Source organism: Stenella coeruleoalba (assembly GCF_951394435.1).
Source record: "Stenella coeruleoalba genome assembly, chromosome: 5".
Taxonomy (NCBI): domain Eukaryota; kingdom Metazoa; phylum Chordata; class Mammalia; order Artiodactyla; family Delphinidae; genus Stenella; species Stenella coeruleoalba.
In genome coordinates, this window is record NC_137150.1 from 57,128,596 (window position 1) to 57,150,630 (window position 22,035).

The 22,035-nt window shown below is 39.1% G+C and overlaps 1 protein-coding gene across 3 annotated transcripts in view; it reads right to left on the reverse strand.

The window, feature by feature from the left end:
* ZMAT3 (zinc finger matrin-type 3) overlaps window positions 1–21,329 on the reverse strand; it is a 32,751-nt gene extending 11,422 nt beyond the window's left edge. For 2 of the 3 annotated variants that reach the window (XM_079921544.1, XM_079921542.1), the window contains exons 1-4: window positions 21,069–21,329; window positions 20,804–20,893; window positions 17,233–17,559; window positions 1,386–1,505 (exon numbers count right to left, since the gene is read on the reverse strand). In XM_079921544.1, coding sequence (XP_079777670.1) covers window positions 1,386–1,505; window positions 17,233–17,502 — 390 coding nt within the window. In that variant the 5' untranslated portion in view covers window positions 17,503–17,559; window positions 20,804–20,893; window positions 21,069–21,329. The remainder of the gene's footprint in view (window positions 1–1,385; window positions 1,506–17,232; window positions 17,560–20,803; window positions 20,894–21,068) is intronic. The other variant, XM_079921543.1, reaches the window with a different exon arrangement.
* Window positions 21,330–22,035: the final 706 nt, after the last annotated feature.

Consider the following 22,035-nt stretch of genomic DNA (forward strand, 5'->3'; position numbering starts at 1 on the left):
AAAAAACTCAGCAATCAGGATTAAAAACACTTAATGGGGAGTTTCCCTTGTGGCACAGCAGTTAAGAATCCGCCTGCCACTGCAGGGGACATGGGTTCGAGCCCTAGTCCGGGAAGATCACACATGCCGTGGAGCAGCTAAGCCTGAGCACCACAACTACTGAGCCTGTGCTCTAGAGCCCACGAGCCTCAACTACTGAGCCCACGAGCCACAGCTACTGAAGCCCGCGTGCCTAGAGCCGTGCTCTGCAATGAGAGGCCACCGCAATGAGAAGCCTGCACACCGCAACAAAGAGTAGATCCCGCTCGCCGCAACTAGAGAAAGCCCGCGTGCGGCAACGAAGACCCAACGCAGCCAAAAATAAATAAATAGAATAAAAGAAAAATACTTAATGGAATATTTTTATCAATCAAACTTATTGCAAAAAAATCAATGAGGAACAAAACAAAAATCAAACTTTTAAATAAAGACAGGATCAGCAACAGTGCCATGCCAAGCCACATTGCTGCCTAAGGCAAAAGGAAAATTAATAACACTTATCCTGTCTTTAAGTTTTTGACATTTTGTTCACCATTGACTTTTTCACGTTCATTTTGAATTTTTTAAATATCACATCTTGATTACTTGATTACTGAGTATTTTGGCTCCCTCTTAAATTCTGTGCCTAAGTCAAGTGCATCCCTCATCTCACCCTAGGCCCAGCTCTGAATGAAATAATGCATGAAAAGTGCTTAGCAGAGTACCTGGCATAGTAAGTACTCAATTAAAGTGATTATTATTTATTATTATTTATGACCTATAGAAAAATAATACTTCAAAGACAGAGTAGCATCCATACTTCAGAGGCTACTAAAGTACAGGAATATCTTGCCTCAAAGCACCTGATCTATCTCCCAAAGAGTGAAAGGAACTTGGCTCTCAAGTGTGTGTCACGATACCAAAGTCCAGAAAGAGTTTATACAGGCTCTCTTCATGGAGGTAAGAAAAGGGCAGCCTCAAGAAACTGATCTTGCTGGAAGGCAAAATATAAAGTCAATGGGATTAACTGTGATAGAGATATAAATGTTTAAAAATCTCTCATTCAGGGCTTCGCCTAGACATTCAGGGCCATTTAACCCAGAATTTTGAGAACTGCATAGAGAAAGACTCATGAAATAATTTTTCATCATTTCTTGCACCGTAACCAAAGCCAATGAGAAATCTTGGGATTCATGGATTTTTGCATGCATTAAATCCAGTACCATGGAGTTCAAGGAGTTAAAAGCACTAAGTAGGACCTTTTAGGAATATTTGCTCAACTGTACCTTGATGGGCACATAGACAACAAATTTTACCCATGACCATCTGTGCATAGGTCAGTGCCCACCTTGACACACGTGTCTCACCTGCGGAGGGACTGGAACAGCTGGAGTAGCCACAGGTTCCACTGCATTGCTCATTCTGGCAGGAGGAGGACAGCTGTTTGCTGCATAGTAATTTCGGAGTTTCTTACCATGATTTTTACCCTAGAAGTAACATGAAATGAGAAATCACTGTGAGGAAAATTTGAAAAATTGAGTTAATGTATTTATTAATAAATAAATTTTATTCTTTCAGAGATATGCAACAGTGGGATAAACAGACCACTAGCTAGATTTGATTATTACATCTTAAAGTAGAAGAGTCTACTACTCTTTGATTCTAACAGAATGATTAAGTTTATCTGGGAACGATAAGAGAACAAAGCCAAAAGACATTAATTTCCTATATATTTCTGGAAAAGTACCACATTTTCCAGATCTGTGTCCTCTCCCAACTTGTTGCCATTCATATGCCACTGCCTAAATATGAATTTTATGACACTCTGATCTAATCTACTTTGTAAGTCAGTAATGAAATGGATAATCCAATTACTTTTACAAAAATAGCACTTACAGAGCATCTTTTTACTTACAAAGAACTCTCATATGCATTAGCTCATTTGCCACTCACAAAAATCCTGTAAGAGGAATTTGTTAATGTTATCCACATATGACAGCTGAGAAACTGCAATCCAGAGAGTGTGGGGAACTTGCCCCCAACACCTTCAGGAGGCCTAGCAATGGGGCCTGCCTTGAGGCAGGCCTTCTGAATCCAAAGCAAGGCCCTTTTTCAGTACAGCATGATGGCTTCAGGATACACTGTGAACCTCTATTAAAATGGCTTTCCTGGGGCTTCCCTGGTGGCGCAGTGGTTGAGAGTCCGCCTGCCGATGCAGGGGACGCGGGTTCGTGCCTCGGTCCGGGAGAATCCCACATACCGCGGAGCGGCTGGGCCCGTGAGTCATGGCCGCTGAGCCTGCGCGTCCGGAGCTTGTGCTCCGCAACGGGAGGGGCCACAGAAGTGAGAGGCCCGCGTACCGCAAAAAAAAAAAAAAAAAAATGGCTTTCCTCTCTCATCATGTTTCGTTTAATTTATTATTCACAAGTTTATGGCTGAGCTGATACAAACGGGTGGGAAGGGTCAGTGGTCTGAAAGCATTCTAAATGAGGGTAAAACCGTGTATTACTCTTTAAACTGCACTGTAAAATCCAAACCTGTAGACAAATATTTATTCACCATCTACTACATGCTTAGCCCTAGAAATAAATAGGACTAGCATATGGTCTAGAGGAAGAGACAGATACATAAGCAGTTAAAGGAATGAGCTAAGTTCCACTTTTTGGCCACTGGAATGCTGTAAAGGTGCTTTTACCACGGTCACAGTGATCTCCAGGAGTCAAATACAACAGTCACGTCTGTGCGGTCATTATGCTCTAACTCTAAGAAGCACCATACTATTCATACTCCCTCCTTCTATTGTCTTCTATGACTACCTCTTACCTCCCTGCCTCTCATCCTCTAAATGCTGTAGCGTCCAATGCGCTACCCTCAGCCCTCTTTTATCTCCATCTATACACAAACTCTAGGTTATTTTACCCAGTTTCCCAGCTTTAAAATATAATCAATAAGTTGGTGACTCCCAAAATGACCTATATCCATCCCTGTTATGAGCTAATTGCTTGTGTCCCTCCAAAATTCCTATTTTGAAATCTAATCCCAATGGGATGGTATCTGGAGGTGGGACCTTTGGGAGGTAATTAGGTCATGAGGGTAGAGCCTAATTAGTGCCCTTTAAAGAAGAGGCCAGAGAGCTCCCCGGCCCTCTTTCCACCATGTAAGGATATAAGGAGATCTCCTTATATCCTTACATATAAGGATATAAGCCTGTCTGCAATCTGGAAGAGGACTTCGCCAGAACCCACGCATGCTAGCTCTCTGATCTCAGACTTCCAGCCTTTAGAACTGTGAGAAATAAATGTTTGTCGTCTAAGCCACCCAGCCTATGTAATTTTATAGCAGCCCCAACAGACTAAGACAATCCCTGACCTTCAGAGCCATATACCCAACTGCCTTCGTGCGATCCACACATTGCATTCTTAAGAGGCATATCCAACTTAAAACATCTAAAACATAAATTTGGGTTCCCTCCCCACCACAGAACTTTCTCATCAGTGCCACCACCGCTATTCATCCACATGTCAGTAAATGGCACTCCTCTCCACCCAGTTACTCAAGAAAAGCCGAGGGGTCCTTTTCTTGAGTCCATCCCTCCTTAAAGCCAACACATGCAGTCCATCAGCAAGTCTTGTCAGCCTACCTCCAAAATATATTCCCTAAGTCATTCCATTTCTTTCCATGGACACTCAAATGCCACAGTAATCTAAGCTACCAACTTTTTGCACTTGTAGTAGGCAGCACCTCCTAATGGTCTCTGCTCTACCCTCTCATCCCCCTAGCATTCTCCTCATAGAAGCCATACTGACAATTCTAGACATAAGTCACATCTTGTCACCTCTCACTTAAAATATTCCGATGGCCTCCCAGTACACATAAACTAAAATCCACAACTCTTACCTGTAAGTCCTATTTGATCTGGTCCTGTCTATTCTCGGACTTGATTTCACACAGCACCCCTTCCTCCTCATCACGTTCCTGCCTCACGGCCCATCATGCTGTTCCTTAAACATGCCAAACACATGGACTCTAGGGCCTGTGTACTCGCTATTCCTTCTGCCTAGAATGTTCTTCTTTCCAATCTCTACATGGCTGGCTCCTTCTTATCTTTCAGGTCTCAACTCAAACAGCATCTCACTCAACCTGAGGTGTCACCCCCATCGCCCAAACCCACTCCCCACACACACTCTCCGTCACACCGCCACACTGTCTGCTCTCACTTTATCATAGTGCTACTTATCACTATCTGAAATAATGTTTGCTTATATTTTTCTCTTTCCTACCCTCTGGAATGTAGACTCCTTGAAAATAAGGGCCTTGTCTGTCTTGTATAGCTCCAATTTCTAGAACAGTTTCTAACATATAGCAGGCAATCAATCAATATTTGTTGGATAAATGAATCACTATTATAGTGGAGATAAGGAACAAACTGCTTAGGAGAACACAGAGAAGGAATGGCTTACTTCTGCCTGAGTGTGTCAGGGAAAGCTTCCCTGAAAAGGGGACGTGTGAGTTATCTTTTAAAATGAGCAAGTTTACTAGGCAGGTAAGGAGTGAGGGGAAAGAAAATTGGGAAAGAGGAAATAGTGTGAGCAAAGGCCCAGTCTGCTGGAGAGATGGTCTTCAGGATCCTTTGGAAAAGAGGTAGGAATTGATATACACAGGGAGCTACTTATTCATGGTTTTGTCCATGATACAGAACTCAGACTTTAGAGGCAGTAGGGGGGCCTCTGAATGACTTTAAGCAAAGCAGTTACATGACTGGATCACATTTGATAAATATCATGGGAAGCGTGAAGACAGAGAAGAGAGCCAAAGACAAAGCCCGAGGATGGTACAATATAGTGCAGTAGAGAATGAGGATCCAGAAAAATGAGATTGAGAATGCCTGGTTTTGAAGTAAAATGAAAACCAGAGAAGTGTGGCATTGTGGAAGTCTAGAACAAGGTGTTTCAAAAGAAGAATCTAGGTATATACATTATTAACCCAGGAACTTTTACTTCCAGGTATTACAAAACAGAAACACACATATAAGGAGGTATCTATAATAAATGTTTCCAGAAGGACGGTTTGTAACCACTGAAAAGTGGAAACAACTTGACGGTTTGTAATCACTGAAAAGTGGAAACAACTTAAGTGTCCAACTACAGGATAATGGATAAACTGTTCATACAATGTAACACTATACTGTAGTGAAAGTACACATCTTAGGCCATGCGTGTCAACATAAATGATTCTCATAACAAAATGCTGAATAAAAAGAACATGTTGGAAAAGAAGATACGTAAGAGTAATCATTTTAATCTGGGGGTTAAAATATGAAAACCACTACATTTTTTTATAGGAAGATACATATGTAGCAAAAGTTCAAAAAAGTGTGGGGCATGAACAATAAATACCAACTTAGTATAGTGGCTACATCTGGGAGCATAGGAGCATCTACTGTTGGGAAAGGACACAGCTTCAATTGAATTGATAATTTTCACTCTTGAAGCTAGATGGCAAATACACATGTTCATTATATTATTTTAAATACTTTTTATGTCTGAGGGACTTGAAAATGATTTTAAAACACCAATAACAAAAAAAGGAGTGGTTCACCAGGTCAGGACAGAGAAGTAATACTTGGATTTGAAAAGACACAGGTCAAGAATAACTTTGGTAAGAACCACTTCAGTAGAGGAGCACGGGATAAAAGGTCATATGAAGTGGCTTAGAGAGAGAATGGGAGATGTGAAAATGGAGACAACCCATATAGGCAGCTATATAGAAGAGTTCTACCATGACAGGGAGCAGAGAAATAGGGTACAGAGTTAGAAGGGGAAATGGGTCAACAGAAGATTTTTTTTAAGATGGCTTAGGCTTCTTTGCATGACAAAAGGAGGAAGTCAATAAAAACAAAAGAACAGATGATGCAGGAGCTAAAGCATAGCTACAGAAGCACAGTCCATAAAAAGGCAGAAGAAGATGAGGTACACAGGACTACAGGAGGGATCAACTTCAGATAGTGTCAAGCATTTTATTTCCAAAGCAGTAACCACAGTAGTATTCGAGCAGATATTGCATCCATACATAATGATAATAATGGCAATTAACAATTTTGAGCACTTATGTTACAGGCAGTATTATAAACACTTCATAAATATTATCTCATTTAACCTTCACAAAATCCCTATCAAGTAGGTATAATTATTATCCCTATTTTACATATGAGGAAACTAAGTTCAGAGAGTTAAAAATTTGCCCAAGAGCTTTCAGATAGCTAGGTAGAGGCTGCCCAGATTTGCATTTCTACATATATCCTCTATGAACAATATAGAACAATAAGAAAAACAAATAAAACTGCACAAAAACCATGTCCTCCATACAACTAGAAGCCACAGAATGTCCAGACTCCAAAATAACTGTAAGTGAAAAAGAAAAAACATCAAATCCCAGTGAGTAATCACTCATGCTCCTGCCACAAGCCTTCACAGTAAGTAAGAGCAGTCCAGCAAAAACTGAAGGACAGAGAAAAGAGGAAGCTAGCAGCAGGCCTAAAATTGCTTTATAACCACTACCAGAAAAAGTAAATCCCTTAATTTTATAAATACTAAAACATGATCCAGTCACTGACTGCTGGAGAGGGACTTAAATGTACACATGATCTGAAGTGGGTATCTTCAAAGTGGCTTCTAGAGGAGAAAAAAGGCAAAAAGGAAGGGAGAGGCACCCTTTGGCAACTGGCAGGTGAAAGGGAAAAGAAGCAAAACAGGAAAAGTTAGCGTCCTTCAGGACAAAACAGAACAAAGCAAAAATCAGAGGACATGCAAACACTCTCCTGACCACCGTTAAAAAAAAAAAAAAACAACACCTCACAAATTATTAAAGAACTGGACTTTGATACAGTGATGGAAGAGGTTGCCATTGAATAAAGAATCTCATAAACTACCCAAAATCCACATAATGAATAGACAAAAACAAATCAATTCTATACAAAGTTACTACCAAAAAAAGCAATACATCTCAGCAAATGAACCACCCCTCAAAAAAAAAAAAAACAGGGCTTCCCTGGTGGCGCAGTGGTTGAGAGTCTGCCTGCCGATGCAGGGGACATGGGTTTGTGCCCCAGTCTGGGAAGATCCCACATGCCGCGAAGCAGCTGGGCCCGTGAGCCATGGCCACTGAGCCTACGCATCCGGAGCCTGTGCTCCACAACAGGAGAGGCCACAACAGTGAGAGGCCCGCGTACCACAAAAAAAAAAAAAAAAAAAAAAAAAACAGAAGAAAACAACACTCCAAACTGAATTAAATATAGTATTCAAACAAAACTTTGAGGATATAAAAAATCACCTTGAATCAGGAATTCAAAATGTACAAAGAAAAATGGGCAAAACGTAATGAGAAATGAAAAGAAGGAAAATTAAACCCAGGAAAGAAAAAGATAATTATGCCAAAAATGAGGAGTAAATACAAGTGTCAAAGAATAGACTCAAATGAAAATGTAATAAGAGGCATTGAAGAAAGACAGAAAAGCAGTCAAGAAAATAAAAATGATACAAAGAAAAAATGTTAATGGGTCAGAGAGGAAGCAATGGAAATGAAGACAAGTAAAGAAGGAATAACTTATGTAAAACTGGAGTCCCTGAAGAAGAAAAGCAAAACAATCAAACAGAACTAATATTTGAGGGACTTCCCTGGCGGTCCAGTGGTTAAGACTCCACACTTCCAGTGCCGGGGGTGCAGGTTCAGTCCCTGGGTGGGGAACTAAGATCCCACATGCCACTCAGCATGGCCAAAAAAAAAAAAGAAAAACTAATATTTGAAACTATAATTGTCCAAAATTGTCTAAAATTGTCCAAAAGTAAATGAAGATCTGAATCTACATACTGAAAAGGCATACCAGGTATCTGGGAAAATTGACCCAGAACAGTCAAATCTGGGGTAGATCTTTTAAAAGGTATGAGACTTCAAAGAAAAAGAAAAAAGTCCTCAAGCTCTCCAGGCAAAACGATCAAATAACTTACAAAGGCCAAAGAATTAGAATGGCATCCACAATATGCAAAACAAGGCAATAATGGAGCAGGATTTTTAAAAAAATAAAGTGTGAAACAAGGATTTTATGTCCAGCCAACTCTTCCTATATCAAGTGTCAAGACTATAGAAAAACAGTTTTAAATATATAAGACCTTAGGAATTCAATACTTAAAAGTCACTCTTCAGAAACCTATTAGAGCTTCATTCAACAAAGAAATGACTGGGAAAACTTCAGCAAAAAGGCTGATGGTAAGTATTTTCATATGTCTAATTGTATCAAAGACTAAATAAAAGGTGAAGATGAGGGTGAAAGATCAATGTTCAAATATTATACATTATGATACAATGGAAATAATGCAACAAAAAATGGGAAGAAAAAGGAAAGAGGAAAGTAGAATAAGCTATTGATTCTGCAATAGGCAACTGTCGGGATACCATTAAAAACTGACAAACCAGACATTAAAACATTAAATAACCAAACAGGCTGGTAAAATCATTTTAAATAGAAATAAGAAAGATGAATAAGAAAATGAAATATGGACTACAAAGGATGGTATGGTGTGACACTTTTCTAAATATACCTTTATGTATGATTCTGACTTCTAGAACTATGTTAACATTTTACAGACTTAGAAAAAGAATCAAAGCCAACAAGAATTGGGGAAGACCCGAAATGAAATACATACAAACAGAAATAAGCCTAACTATATGAAAAAATAAATACCATAACCGCACTGAAGGCAGAGGGAAGAAAAAAACTATTCACATAGTCTCAAAGTATCTCCCCCATGATACTTATTAAGCACAAAAAGAAAAACAGTAACTTTACAAAGGACAGACCTAGCAGGTAGCACCTTTGTAAACTAAGTAACTTTGTAAAACAGTATTTTGACTACACACTGTAATGCTAAAGACAAAAAGAACAATGCACAAATATTTTCTTCTCATTAGTAGGCTTGTTTTTCAAAAGGACATAAGATTATCAATCCCTGAACTACTTTATGTGTACTGTGAGTGAATGAGTGTGTGTCTGTGTTGTGAATAATGAAAGTCCAGGTTTCTCACTATCAAAGAAAGGAGTTAAACATTAAGATAAGGTGGAAAGCTGGAATGAACACTGTCATGTTGTATTGAAATTTTAAGCATCAGCCTGAACTCAGTTTTCAATATGTGTACGTATAGATAAATACAAATGTATGTATACATACATATATATTACTAGCTCTGTCATGAGAAGATCTAGAAGCAATGACACTCCAGTACCAAAGGGCACACCTAACACTTAGATTTTGGTTTCTAAATACCATTCTCCAATAAAAGAAACCTGGCTCCTTGAAGAAATGGTTGGCATGGGGAAGGTACAACAAAATACTGGAATATTTTGTATTGTCAGAAAGTAAGGAACTATGCAAAAAATTATGGAGACCTATCAGAAGAACATAAGCAGCAGCCTGAAGGGACACACACTGGTCAAATGTGAGACGGTTAAAACATCAAAATAAATTACAGTAAGTGTTTATATCCCTGGAATAAAATAAGAATCCATAATCCATAGTGATATTCATTAATTAATTAACTAATTAATTAACTAATTAAGAAGAAAAAAGTTCTTCTTTAAAGTAAAATTCTAACTATAAATGTAGAAAGAATGATTAAAACAGAAAAATCACCATTTGGCAAACACCACAGTAATAATCGTTGCAGGGAAGAATCATCAATAGATGCTAAAATCACTGAGTAAAAATATAATGAGAAATATTCACGTAGTCTCAAAGTATCCCCTCATATGATACTTATTAAACATGAGAAGAAAAATAATAACTTTACAAAGGAGAACCCTGGCAGGCACCACATTAACCAGTGATCAAAGTTAACAGCACCAGTGATGCAAAATATTCACATCATGTCCTTCCCAAAATGAGGAACTGGGAAGGACACAACCTTGGTTCTATGGTATTCCTGTCCAAAAGACCACATAACCTGAATTTAAGCATGAGAAAACAACAAACAAACCCAAATTGGGACACTCTACAAAACAACTCTTCAAAAATTGCAAGATGGTAAAAAGCACAGGAAAACTTAACCCATCCAGATTAAAGAATACATAACAACTACATGCAAAATTTTATCCTGGATTGGATCCTGGAATCAGAGAAAGTACATTAGTAGACAATTGGTGAAATGTAAACAGTCTGTGGATTAGATAATATTGTTGTTATCAGTGTTGATTTCCTGATTTTGCTAATTACACTGCAGTTACATAAAATATAAAATTTGGAGAATCTGATGAGGTGCATTCAGAAATTTTTTAGAAGTGTTTTGTAAGTTAAAAGTTACTCAAATTAAAAAGTTAATAAAATAAAATACAACTTGCCCAAAGCCACAAGTAAATGCCAGAGCTGGGAACACGCTTGTTCCAGAGCCCATACCAACATGCTCCACTGCACCTTAGGACAACTAAACACAATTAAAGACTAACTCAGGTACCAGGAGCTGTTCTAAATGCCTTAAACATACTAACTTGCAGGTATTATAAGTATCATCATTATCATCATCATCTTCATGAGGCATAGAGAAATGAGGAAATATTTCCAATATCATACATCTAGTAAGTAGTAAGACTACAACTTGAACACTAGCTTAACCCCAAAGTCCATGATTTCATGTTCTTAACTAATATCCTATAAAACAGATGCTAGAAAAGAAAATAATAAGAAATCAAAAGATCCTTAAAAATTAAAGATATGATTGTCAAAATAAAAAAAATTCAACATAGCATTAGAATTTAAGAATATCTCTCAGAAATTAAAGAAATAAGAGAGAAGAGATAAGAAGTATGAAGAATCAATCCAGCTAATCCAAGATAGAGCTAACAGAATTACCGGGAAAAAAAAAAGAGACAGAAAATATAGAGAAGAATATTATCAAGGAAATAGTACCAAAGAAAATTCTCCAGAGTTCAAGAGAAACAGGAGTATGCAAACTGAAAGGATCCACTAGTGCTGACAGCGACAAATGAATAAAGACCCAGACCTAGACACATCCATCATTGTGAAATTTCAGATACCAAGGATAAAGAGGAAAGCCTAAAAACTTCCAGAAAAAAAACATCCAAATTAAAGTGGGTCACCCACAAGAGAATAAGAATCTGAATAAGATTTCTCTTCAGCAACACTAGGAAGACAAAAAACAAAACAAATCAAAACAAAACACACACATACACAAACACAAAAAAATGCAGTATAGCCTTTAACATTCTTAGGAAAATAATTTTCAGCCTGGAACTGAACTGTCAAATATGAAGATATAATACAGACATTTTTAGAAACACAAAGGCTCAGAAAAATTTATTTCCCATTCATCACTCCATCACTTTTTTATTTTATTTTTTTTTTGAAGATTTTTTTTTGATGTGGACCATTTTTAAAGCCTTTATTGAACTTGTTACAGTACTGTTTCTGTTTTATGTTTTGGTTTTTTGGCCACAAGGCATGTGGGATCTTAGCTCCCCAACCAGGGATCAAACCCACACCCCCTGCATTGGAAGGTGAAGTCTTAACCAGTGGACCTCGAGGGAAGTCCCTCCCTCACTTTAAAGAGAGAGATGTGTTGTAATACAAATTTATATTTATCCTTTCTTCCTTCAAGTAAGGTGAAGATGTACTCCAACAAAACAAGATTAAAAAAAAAAAAAGAAAACATGTATATTTAGAAATAGTAGCCTAAGCCATAGAGTAATGAAGAGAAGTTCAAAATTAACAGCTGTGCAGCAAAGCCAGAGGGCAACCAGTTGAGACTGGAGCAAGAAGATAGAGGGATCCAGAAGACGGGGCGGGGGGAAGGATCCCACACAATAGACAGAGTGTTCAAGAGTTGGAAGGGAAAATGAGGATATGATAAAAATACATTATGTAAGAAAAAGAAAGGAGAAAAGAAAAGCAATGAAAAACTATAGGGAATACAAAAATCTACACAATGAAGTCATGATCCAAATGTAAAATATCTAGTCCAAATTAGAACAGGAATCAGTGGGTTTCATGAAGATAAGTGAAACGGACTGTAAACAATAAACAGAAAGATTAAGAAACTAGTAGATTTTTTTAAGGCATAAGATTCTTCTCTGTATATTTTTTAAAAGTGTGAGAAACTCAAAGAAAAACAAAAAGCTATTTCAAAGTTATAATCCACATATGAAGCAAACTAAAATGGACATGATTTTGAGTAACTGGTGACTTAAAAGAAAGAGCTACCCATCTGAACACCTCTTTTAAGTAGCATGGAATCATGACATTGGACACAAAGAGAAAGAAACAGCTTTGCAGTGAATATTTCCCTACTGTTAATAATGCAAAAGCTGAATATCAATTTTCAAAGGTCGGAATCACCTGCAAATACGAAGCATGGGAAACTTAATTTGATTACAGAATAAACAAAAATGTGATAAACCTTGATAGTGTCAAAATAAAACTACAGCCAACCCAAGATGGGAGGTAGAAAGAAGAATGGAGAAGAAAGAAAAGGTAGGGGATGGATAAGGAAGGGAGAACAGGTGATTACTGCTTTTCATTATAAGTACTTTGTTCTATAGGCATTATTTTGCGAAAAATATCTTTTAATGTTTTAAGGAGAAAGCTGTTACCAGTGCAAATGCTACAAAGAGGTCAAGTGAGAAAGCTAGATCTGGCCTGTAAAATCACGGATGACCTTGAAAAGACCATTTCATGAGAATATTGGCATGGAAACCAGAGTATGGTGGGCTGGGAAATGAAGACCTGAAGAGGACAAGTATACCCAGCAGAACTCTAAGGACAGGAGAGAAGAAAAGAAAGGTTGCTAACAAGAATTAAAAAGAAAGGGAAGGTTGTTGTTGCTATTTTTATTTACATGGGGAAAAGACCTGAGCATGTTTTTAATTTGACTAAGGTAAAGAAGAGACGACAGGTGATGAAATCCAGAGTACAGGATGAGGAATCAGCCTTGCACAGAAGAAGGGATATCTATTCTTCTGAAATACAAAGAAATGAGGTAGGGATGGATTCAGTTTGGGAGGCGGAAAGGCGGTGAGATCCAGCTAACAGGATCACAAAGAGCTTCTTCATCCACTGATGAAGTGTATTTTGACCATTCTCAGTACACTGCAAGCTCATATGAAAAACAATCAGACAGGAAATTTTTGAAAACATAAAAATTAGCTGAAATTAGAGATTATGCTATCCAAAGCTGGGTGATCAATGTGAAAATGTATGTGCCAAAGTCAGTACTTTAAATTTGGGGATAATATCAGATGTATTCTCTGTATTATGAATTAAGATCACTACTTTCAGTATTACAATTCTAGAGCTACTTTTTCCTCCTGTGTTCTATCTCTCTTTCTTTCTTTCTTTTTTTTTATATTTTGGCTGCATTGGGTCTTCGTTGCTGTGCGCGGGCTTTCTCTAGTTGTGGCAAGTGGGGCCTACTCTTCATTGAGGTGCGCGGGCTTCTCATTGCAGTGGCTTGTCTTTGTTGCAGAACACAGGCTCTAGGCACGCGGGCTTCAGCAGTTGTGGCACACGGGCTCAGCAGTTGTGGCTTGCTGGTTCTGGAGCACAGGCTCAGTAGTTGTGGCGCACAGGCTTAGTTGCTCCACAGCAATGTGGGATCTTCCAGGACCAGGGCTCGAACCTGTGTCCCCTGCATTGGCAGGCAGATTCTTAACTGCTGCGCCACCAGGGAAGTCCCTATTTCTCTTTCAAATTAACCTGATTACTATGATAGGCTATTATTTGGCTACTAAATATTACAAATAGAAATCTATGTTTATGACAGATTTTTAAAATTTACCTTGAGTAACTAGTTCTTTTTCAAAAGAGTACAGGAATTTACAAAAAAAAATGGTTGACTTTATTTTAAAATGTAGATGCTTTAGCAAAATTTATCCATGCTTTTTGCTTTTTAAATTTCTGTTAATGACCTTCCATCCTAAAGTAGTTCTTCCTCTAGGCATTTATGCTGCTGAAACAGTGTTACGTTACTCCATGACAGGCTTACCCTAAGTAACCTGAAGCCTGCAGACGAATTTTAATAAAATGAAGACATGTTTTTCCTCCAAAGGTTTTACTTTAAATTATAACTAAAACCATAATTTTGAGACCACAAAAATATGCACCCTCATTAAAAATTAAACAACAGCTAAGGGTATTTTGAAGCAAGCTGACTGGGTTAAAAAGTCCTGGGAATAAAACTAAATCTGTGATGATCACTGATACGCATGGGTCATTGCTAAGGCAGCCCCAACTTAAGAACACAAGGATGGCAGGGAAAGATCGCAGTGAGCTTAAAGGGAAGTATTTATTGAGCAGTTTCCATTGTGTGTCCTGGATTACTGGAACATGATACAGTCAGACTCTAGTGTAACACCACTCAAACCAGACTAAGGGTTGTTTACAATACCCTGGGCAATTTGAAACTTTGAGATTTCAACAATGGCATCAACTAACTAAAACATTTTGAGTAGTGTAATCAACTGTGATTTATTACCTCACATGAATGTGTTTCTAGCTTATAAATAAGCTACCACTGACCCCTTTTATCTCACACATAATTGAAATAATGAATTTGTAGTCTTGGTATCACTCTGTATTAAAAATTACAAAGCAGGCGTTTAGAGTTGAAACAAAACCTTACTCCCACCATCTCACCAGCCATTAGCTTTATTAGTCTACAATCATTGCCATTCTGCCTATTTCTGGTTCGCAATAAGACTTACTCATTAGTCTTACTCCTGTCTTTAGCAGCCTTTTAAAATCACAGCCTATTCATGTACCCTTGGTGTAGTCTCTGATGCATCTTTCAGGCTAACATTTCTATGCTTTCCTTCTATGTTGGTTCATCCACCTCTAGGTTGTGTTCATGTTCTGATTGTTTATTATTCTGACTTACTCTTTGATCCACACTCTCTCATCTTGACATTTCTATCTCGTTGAAATCGAGATTTCACGTCTAAATTAGCTTTTGTCTATGCTACCCTAATGAAATTGCTCTGTACTTGTATATATGAACTGCTTTGCTTTGTTCCTCTGCCGAAAACTTCTTCTTTAAGAATTACCAGTGACATTGGTTTCATTCAAATCTTTGCTTCTAAGCTCTTAGGAATAGGCTTTTATTACACCCAAACATTTCATTTTCCATTAGGTTCCACTCTCTTGATACCTGCTTGCTTCTTCTCTACTCTAACCTTCCTTAGTTTTGGGCTGCTTAAATTGTTTCTATGACAGGCTATCCTTTCCTCCAACTTTTCCACTTAAAAATTCTGATTATTGAGAAATTTATCTAAAATTTACTTCCATTTTCTTATCTTTTCTAATTTATATATTCAATGTATCACTGAGGGAGCTGAAATTAAGTATATATTACTCATCAGCTAAAAAGTTCAGAGTGTACACACACACAAATGTGGAAGAAAAGAAAAAATCTAAATAAATGTTGATTCTCTTTCTTATTTAAGCTTTAGAATCCAACGACCCTGCTCAAACTGAATTCTCTCTATGTATAACCAAAAGCATCCATCACTGTCTATAAAGTCACAAAGTGATATTAGGAGAAAAACAGGCAGGAGGTGTATGCACAATCCATGCACACATATTAAAATTACACATTGCCCGAGAGTCTTCCCTCATAAAAGTAAACAACTCTTCTGTAAAGAGTAATTATATGTTTGTATGACACACAAGTGGGCTTGCTCCCAAGTTAATGGTTTACTAGGGGCTTTACACAGCTAAAAATCAAAACTTTAGAACCCAGGCTTGATTTTTCATAGTGAGTCGTAGGCCATAAAACTGAATATTCCACAGGAACAAATGAAGACAAAAATTAGCACTGTGTCTTGGATTTGAGATAGATTATCCATCCTAACAGACTCCAACCGAATGGCAAAACAGGCAAAGGAAGACCCTGTATCAAACCATCGTCGTGGAGAGTGGTACACAGAGAGAATGAGAGTAGGGGTTGGGGAAAAGGAAAAAAATGTAAACTAAAACCAGAAGAGGCCTTTATGAACCAATAATGACATGTGTCAAGATCTGGGTGATAATCAACTCAACTTTTTGCACCAGAGGGCAAAACAAACCCAAACAACAGGAACTCCAGAGAAGTAACATATCATGTTTCCCCCTAAATCCCAGAGAAAACAATTCACCACCAAAATGTTTCTGATGTACAATCACAAAGTGACACAATTATCACTCTTCAAGATCAAAACAAAACAAAAAAGACCTGCACCCAGAGTAAATAAAAGCTTTAAGTTGGAGAAAGTTGTAGAGGCACAATAGAAGAAACATCTTTGTAACAGTCATCTTTCTACCATACTGTCTTATTATTTTAGATATTCATGCAGAGAATAGTCAAATCAATGATGACCCAGAAGATACACTTTCATTCAATGGCATTTGGCCTCAATTGCTTCTTTGAGCTCTTTTCTCAAAAAAAGGATATAATTTTATATACAGAAAACAATCTAGAATAAAAAGAAATACTGTACTCTCTTTCTAGCCAAAATTTAATTTTCCATTTGTTCTTCGGTAATAACATCCTTTAAAATTGTCCTTTCCACTAGTTATTCTACATGGAGGTGGAAGCTTTACATCTTAGAAATAAGTAACAGCTCATACTAAAGGCTAAAAGGAGTCAGAGTATGATTATTAAAAATGAAGAACAGGGTTCAATACTGCAATGTCATTTTATTCTCACTACAGAAAGATACCTGTGTTTTCCTTAGCAGTGACAGAGGTCACCAGGAAAAGCATAAGATTCATATACAGAGAATACCCTGAACTGATACAAACTGTATTAGCTAGAAGAGAATATTTATAAAACTAATTCTTCTAAACAATTTTGACACTGGATTGAGTTTGGTACACCATGTTTCAAACAGCTGTTCTCCTTAGCATCACAGGTTCAAACGCGCATAGACGATTTACATTTAACAACTGGTAAGCTATCAAATGCCACACAGCTAAGTGTAGGAGGTTGAGAGAGACGCCATCCTATGAAAAGTGATGCTTTTTTTTTAAAGTAGGAACATTGTGTTTTTAGCCAAACAAACTAATACTTAGCCATCTTATTATTCCAGGCACAACTGGTCATTTCAGAGACAACTCTGAATTGGGCAGAGCCCTGAAATGTTCTCCCACTAAATGCCTGATTTTTCTCTTCTTCCCTTACCTGATAATGAGCCTGGGCTTGCTGTGCTGAGTTCAAGGTGACATTGCAGAGCTTGCAGTACAGGGGCTTACATAGCTCCTCCAGGGCAGTGTCTTGCTCCCCTCCCTTAGGTAACTCTTCTTCCCCGGCCAGAGGCAAGGAAGCCTCCTGCCCAAAAGACTTCTGCGGCGGAAGCGGCAAGGTTCCTGTAGACCTGGCGGCCACTGACATAGGAGGAGAGGATGAGGGCCGCTTAGGCGGAGGAAGCCCAGCGTGTTGCAAGAGGATCATTGGGTAGGAAAGACTTGGGCATAATCCAGTGGGTGACGAGAAGTCGGGTCTTCAAATCTGAATCAACAGCAAAAAAATACTTAAAAATGTGTCCTCTGCAATATGACGTGTAAATTGACCACACCATCTGCCCCTTCCTCTACTTCTCCAAACCATCTTTAGGACTCCTTTCCTTTTACCTCATCCAGCAGACTGCCCCTGTGTGTTAATCCACACTGACACAGTGCTCTTCCACTGAGAACAGCTTTATAGATCTGGCTTGATTTTGCTTGGCACAGCTCCAAATGCAGTCCCTCTGGCCCAGGAACATTATTAACAGTATTGCATCCGTGGCTAATTAAATCTAAAAATCACATGGCTGAAATGGACATCAAAGGTCACCCAGTCCAGACCCCTTCCCTCAGGCACACTTAAACACTCCTGACCATAATCATGCATAGACAAAAAAAACAACAACACCAGCAAAGAACCTTAGCAAATATCTCCTTTCCATGCAAACTAGTCTTTCTATCCAAATGATATCAAAAAGAATGAAATAAAGAGTGTCACTGCTCAGATTACTGCCAGCACTTCTAGAACTAGCTAAAATATCACGGAACTCTAGGAAAAAATCTGAGTTACCATGTGACAAAAATAAATAAAAGTGTACCTTCTGATCAACTAGTAATATTTAAATAATTGAGCCAATGACTCCTCAGAGCAGAGGCTGCAAGCAGACAACCTATACGCCACATGCAGCCACAGATGTGCTCTGCTTGGAATATACAGTGTTTTGTTTTGCTTTCATTTTTAAATTGAATTAAAGTCAACATTTAAAAATCAAAAGATTTGTGGCTCCTCTTGATAAAAGGGTGATCTGGCAACACTTGGCCCATGGTCCTACATGGGCAACAATTAGCTAGTTAGTGCTGACAGGCACTGTCCCGGGGTAGCCAAGCTTGCCTTCTCTAGGCCACCTCAGTCTGCACTCAGCCTGCTGCCTATATTCATATTACTTGCCTGCTCCCCGTAAGCTTAAGACCCCACCTCATATAGCCTTAGATGGTATTCATGAGTCCACTATAAAATCAGAGTATTTTCTCTCCCTCTAGAGGTAAATTACCTACATGAAATAGTGTATCAAGTAAATGTCCAATGGCATACTGAATCACACTACCACAAGCCCCAATATAATTCTAGTTCCTCAGTCTTTCGACTACTTGCTTTCCCCTTCTTATTAAATAACTGATAGTCTCTATTCTGTTTCCCTCAGAAAAGACCCAGTATGTTCCAATTCCACTTCAATTTTATCTATGATTTCTCCGGTCTCCCACCCAGATGGCAACTTCTAACCCTGAGTATCTCAAAATGAACCACAGTATGCACTTTGAGTTCCCACAATTCTAATTAACCCAAATTAAAATCCTTATTTCAAACTCCTCTATTCTTTTCACTCTCAATACTATTAAAACCTCTTTTCTTGGTCAATAGAATATGGCTATTTTAAGCTGCTGAAATTTTCCATCTGCAATAGAAATGTGTACATTTTATGACAATAATAGATTTACTAAAATTAACCAAGAACATTTTGAAAAGTTAAAAGTCTCTTTTACCACATTTAATAAGTATATACACATGGAAATTGCAACCAAGTAACAGCTTTTATACTAAATTCAGGGTCTTGGGGCAGCAAAGGACATCAGTGCAATGGGAAAATAATATAGTAAAGGACAAAGTACATAAATTATTAGTCATAGTACTTAACAATACTTCTCATTAAACATAATATTTAGAAATACAACAATATTATTTTATTCTCAAGCAGAAGTATGCTGTCCATTTCTCTGAGAATATTTTTTTAAAAAGCAATACAGATTTAGAACATTTAAAAAGTCAGGGTCTCTATAACCATATTATTTCTCTCAATTAAGTCAAAGACATTCAGAAAGCAGATACAGATATTTTGAAAAGGGAAGCTAAGGAGACAAAGACCACTTTTTTTAAGTTCAACTACCTAATTATAATAATTCATAATATTAAAAAACTACACATACCACCTGTACAGAGACATACTGATACCAAAGTGCCAATGACAAGCTGTCAGCTCAGAAGAGAAATGGTGGAGGAGGGTGTCAAAACATCTGGATAAAGGAAATCAGCAATATAAACAGAAAATCAAATGCTACCAAATGCCTAGACATGTCTGGACTTGTTTTATGAAAGTTTACTCCCACTTGAGGAAATACCAGCATGTGTCTCCCCCAGTGTTGTCTACAGGCTTCCATCAAAATAAAGGCCTGATAAAATCCCCTGAATTGAAGAAAAAATTCTCACCAAGTACAGACTTACCCATTATTGCATCTTACCTTTATAATGTTTAAAGAATAGCTAGATAGTCCAAAATTCTTTCTTGTAATATTTAACAATCGAAACGATGTCAACTCCCCCCAAAAGCGTCTATGCATGACAATTACATCAGGTATTTCTATACTTGCAAAAAAAAAAAAAAAAAACTAGCGGAAAATAAAAAACTAAAAGAAATACTAAAACGAAGCCTTCAGTGAAAGCAGGAATGGTGGAATATAAAGAGACTCAAAGCACTTGCGACTCAGATCTGCTCAACTACTGCATTAGATTAAAAGAAACTAACTTGATAGCTGATGTAAATAAAATATTCCTTGGATCAAAAAAGCCATTCAATTTGATGCTTGAAGTGGCATAATGAAGGATTTATGGTGGTTAATATCCCGGTTTGGAAGGGGTTGAGGGGCAATAAAGAAAATCAAAGCTTCAGTGTACCCTATTTAAAGAAAACGAATGATCATATAGCATAGTTTTCATGATCGGACTGGGGCCTACTCTTCACTTACTGTATTAAAGACAACCACTTTCTCATTTGGAGAAATCTTCTTAGGAAAGGGAACACAATAAAGGAACAGGTTACTGGCACCTCAATAAACTAGGGAAGTCTGTAATTGGGAATTCTGGAAACGAGGGAAAGACGGTGAGTGTTATTCAAAGGTCATCAGAAAGCAGCGAGAAGGAATGAGAGAGAGGAAAATAGAAAAATAATCAGTTGAGGTAAGGTATATCACATAAGGAAGACCCAAAAGAACGGAAGAATCTGGGGGAGAAGAGGCCTTGGTAGATTGGCGAATGTTCTCTAGGCTCAGCTATGACGGTTCCTAATCCCAGGGAACCTTTCACGTTATTTGAATCAAAGCTACATATACTTCAGCATCGCCCACATATACCTTACATTCTTAAAATGTGCATGCATACACACGAGCGCGCACACACATACATACACATACACACGCACCTCAATCCCATAAGGATGCCATCACGAAACATGGAATCCCCGGTCTCCCACGGGGCGGGGGCAAGCGCGAGGGCCAAGGCAGCTGCACGCCTAAAATGATCCAAACAGTACACGTGAAATGCTTATAAACAAACAGATAAATAAAAGCAGCGCAAGTCTGTCACGTGGAGGGCAGGTGGAAAGACCGCACCGGAAAGGAACTCCTAGTCCCGTCGCTCCTGTGCTCGTCCTAAATGCCCCGAGGCTCGCGATCGCCCGCACTTACCGGAACCCCCAGAACGCTCCGGGAGTCTGGGCGCCGCGTCTGCCCGGGACGCCCGCCGCCCTCGGTCCTCCGCACCCCGCTCGGCCCGGTTCAACTCCGCCTCCCTCCCCGCAACTTTCTCGCTGGTCCCGCCGAGCCCCCTCCGCAGCTAAAGGCTGACTGTCAAAAGTCAGTCCAACCGGACCCACAGGGAAACAGCTGCAGGAAGTGACTGCGGAACCCGGAGGCTGCGGAGGAGGAGACTGAAGGCGCCGGCCCGGCGTCGCCAGTGCGCATGTGCTTGGTGGAGCAGGCCCCGTGGCGGCGGCAACTACAGCGGCGGCGGAGGCTCCAGCCCCGGGCTGGTGGGGCGCACGCCCGGCAGGTGCGGGGACTGTGAGCGCAGGGGCGCTGAGCAGGAGCGGCGAACCAAGGCACGAGTCAGAGGGAGGATGCACCACCGCGAGTCCTAAGACCTGTTCATCATATAACCTGGAAAGTTGATCCAGAGCAGAAACCTGGGCAGAGTTTTTGCAACTTTCATCTCCTGTCACTGAGATCCAAACCTTTTTCATTCCAGCCCCACCCTCAGTCCGCTGATTGCCGGCTAAGGCGGCAGAGTGGAGTGGCCAAAATATCCAGGTTCTTTTAACCTGCTGCGACAGAACCTTTAAATTGCACCTTTCCCCAGGAAGGAGGAAGACTAGTCCGGCTGCCTACTCAGTGGTCTCCAATCACACAAGAAAACACAGAGGGAGAGGGAGAGACAGAGACAGACAGACAGACTTGCCCTCTCCCCAGCATCAGAGTGGGCAAGGGATAGAGAAGACCTTCCCTTGAGCGCGCGCGCGCGCGCGCGCGCGCACACACACACACACACACACACACACCAGCCGCGCCTGCAAAACAGGAAAGACTAGGAAGAGACTGGCTAAGGCCAAAATGTCACATCCTCTCATAGTCAACCTCAACACTTTCAGGGTTGACA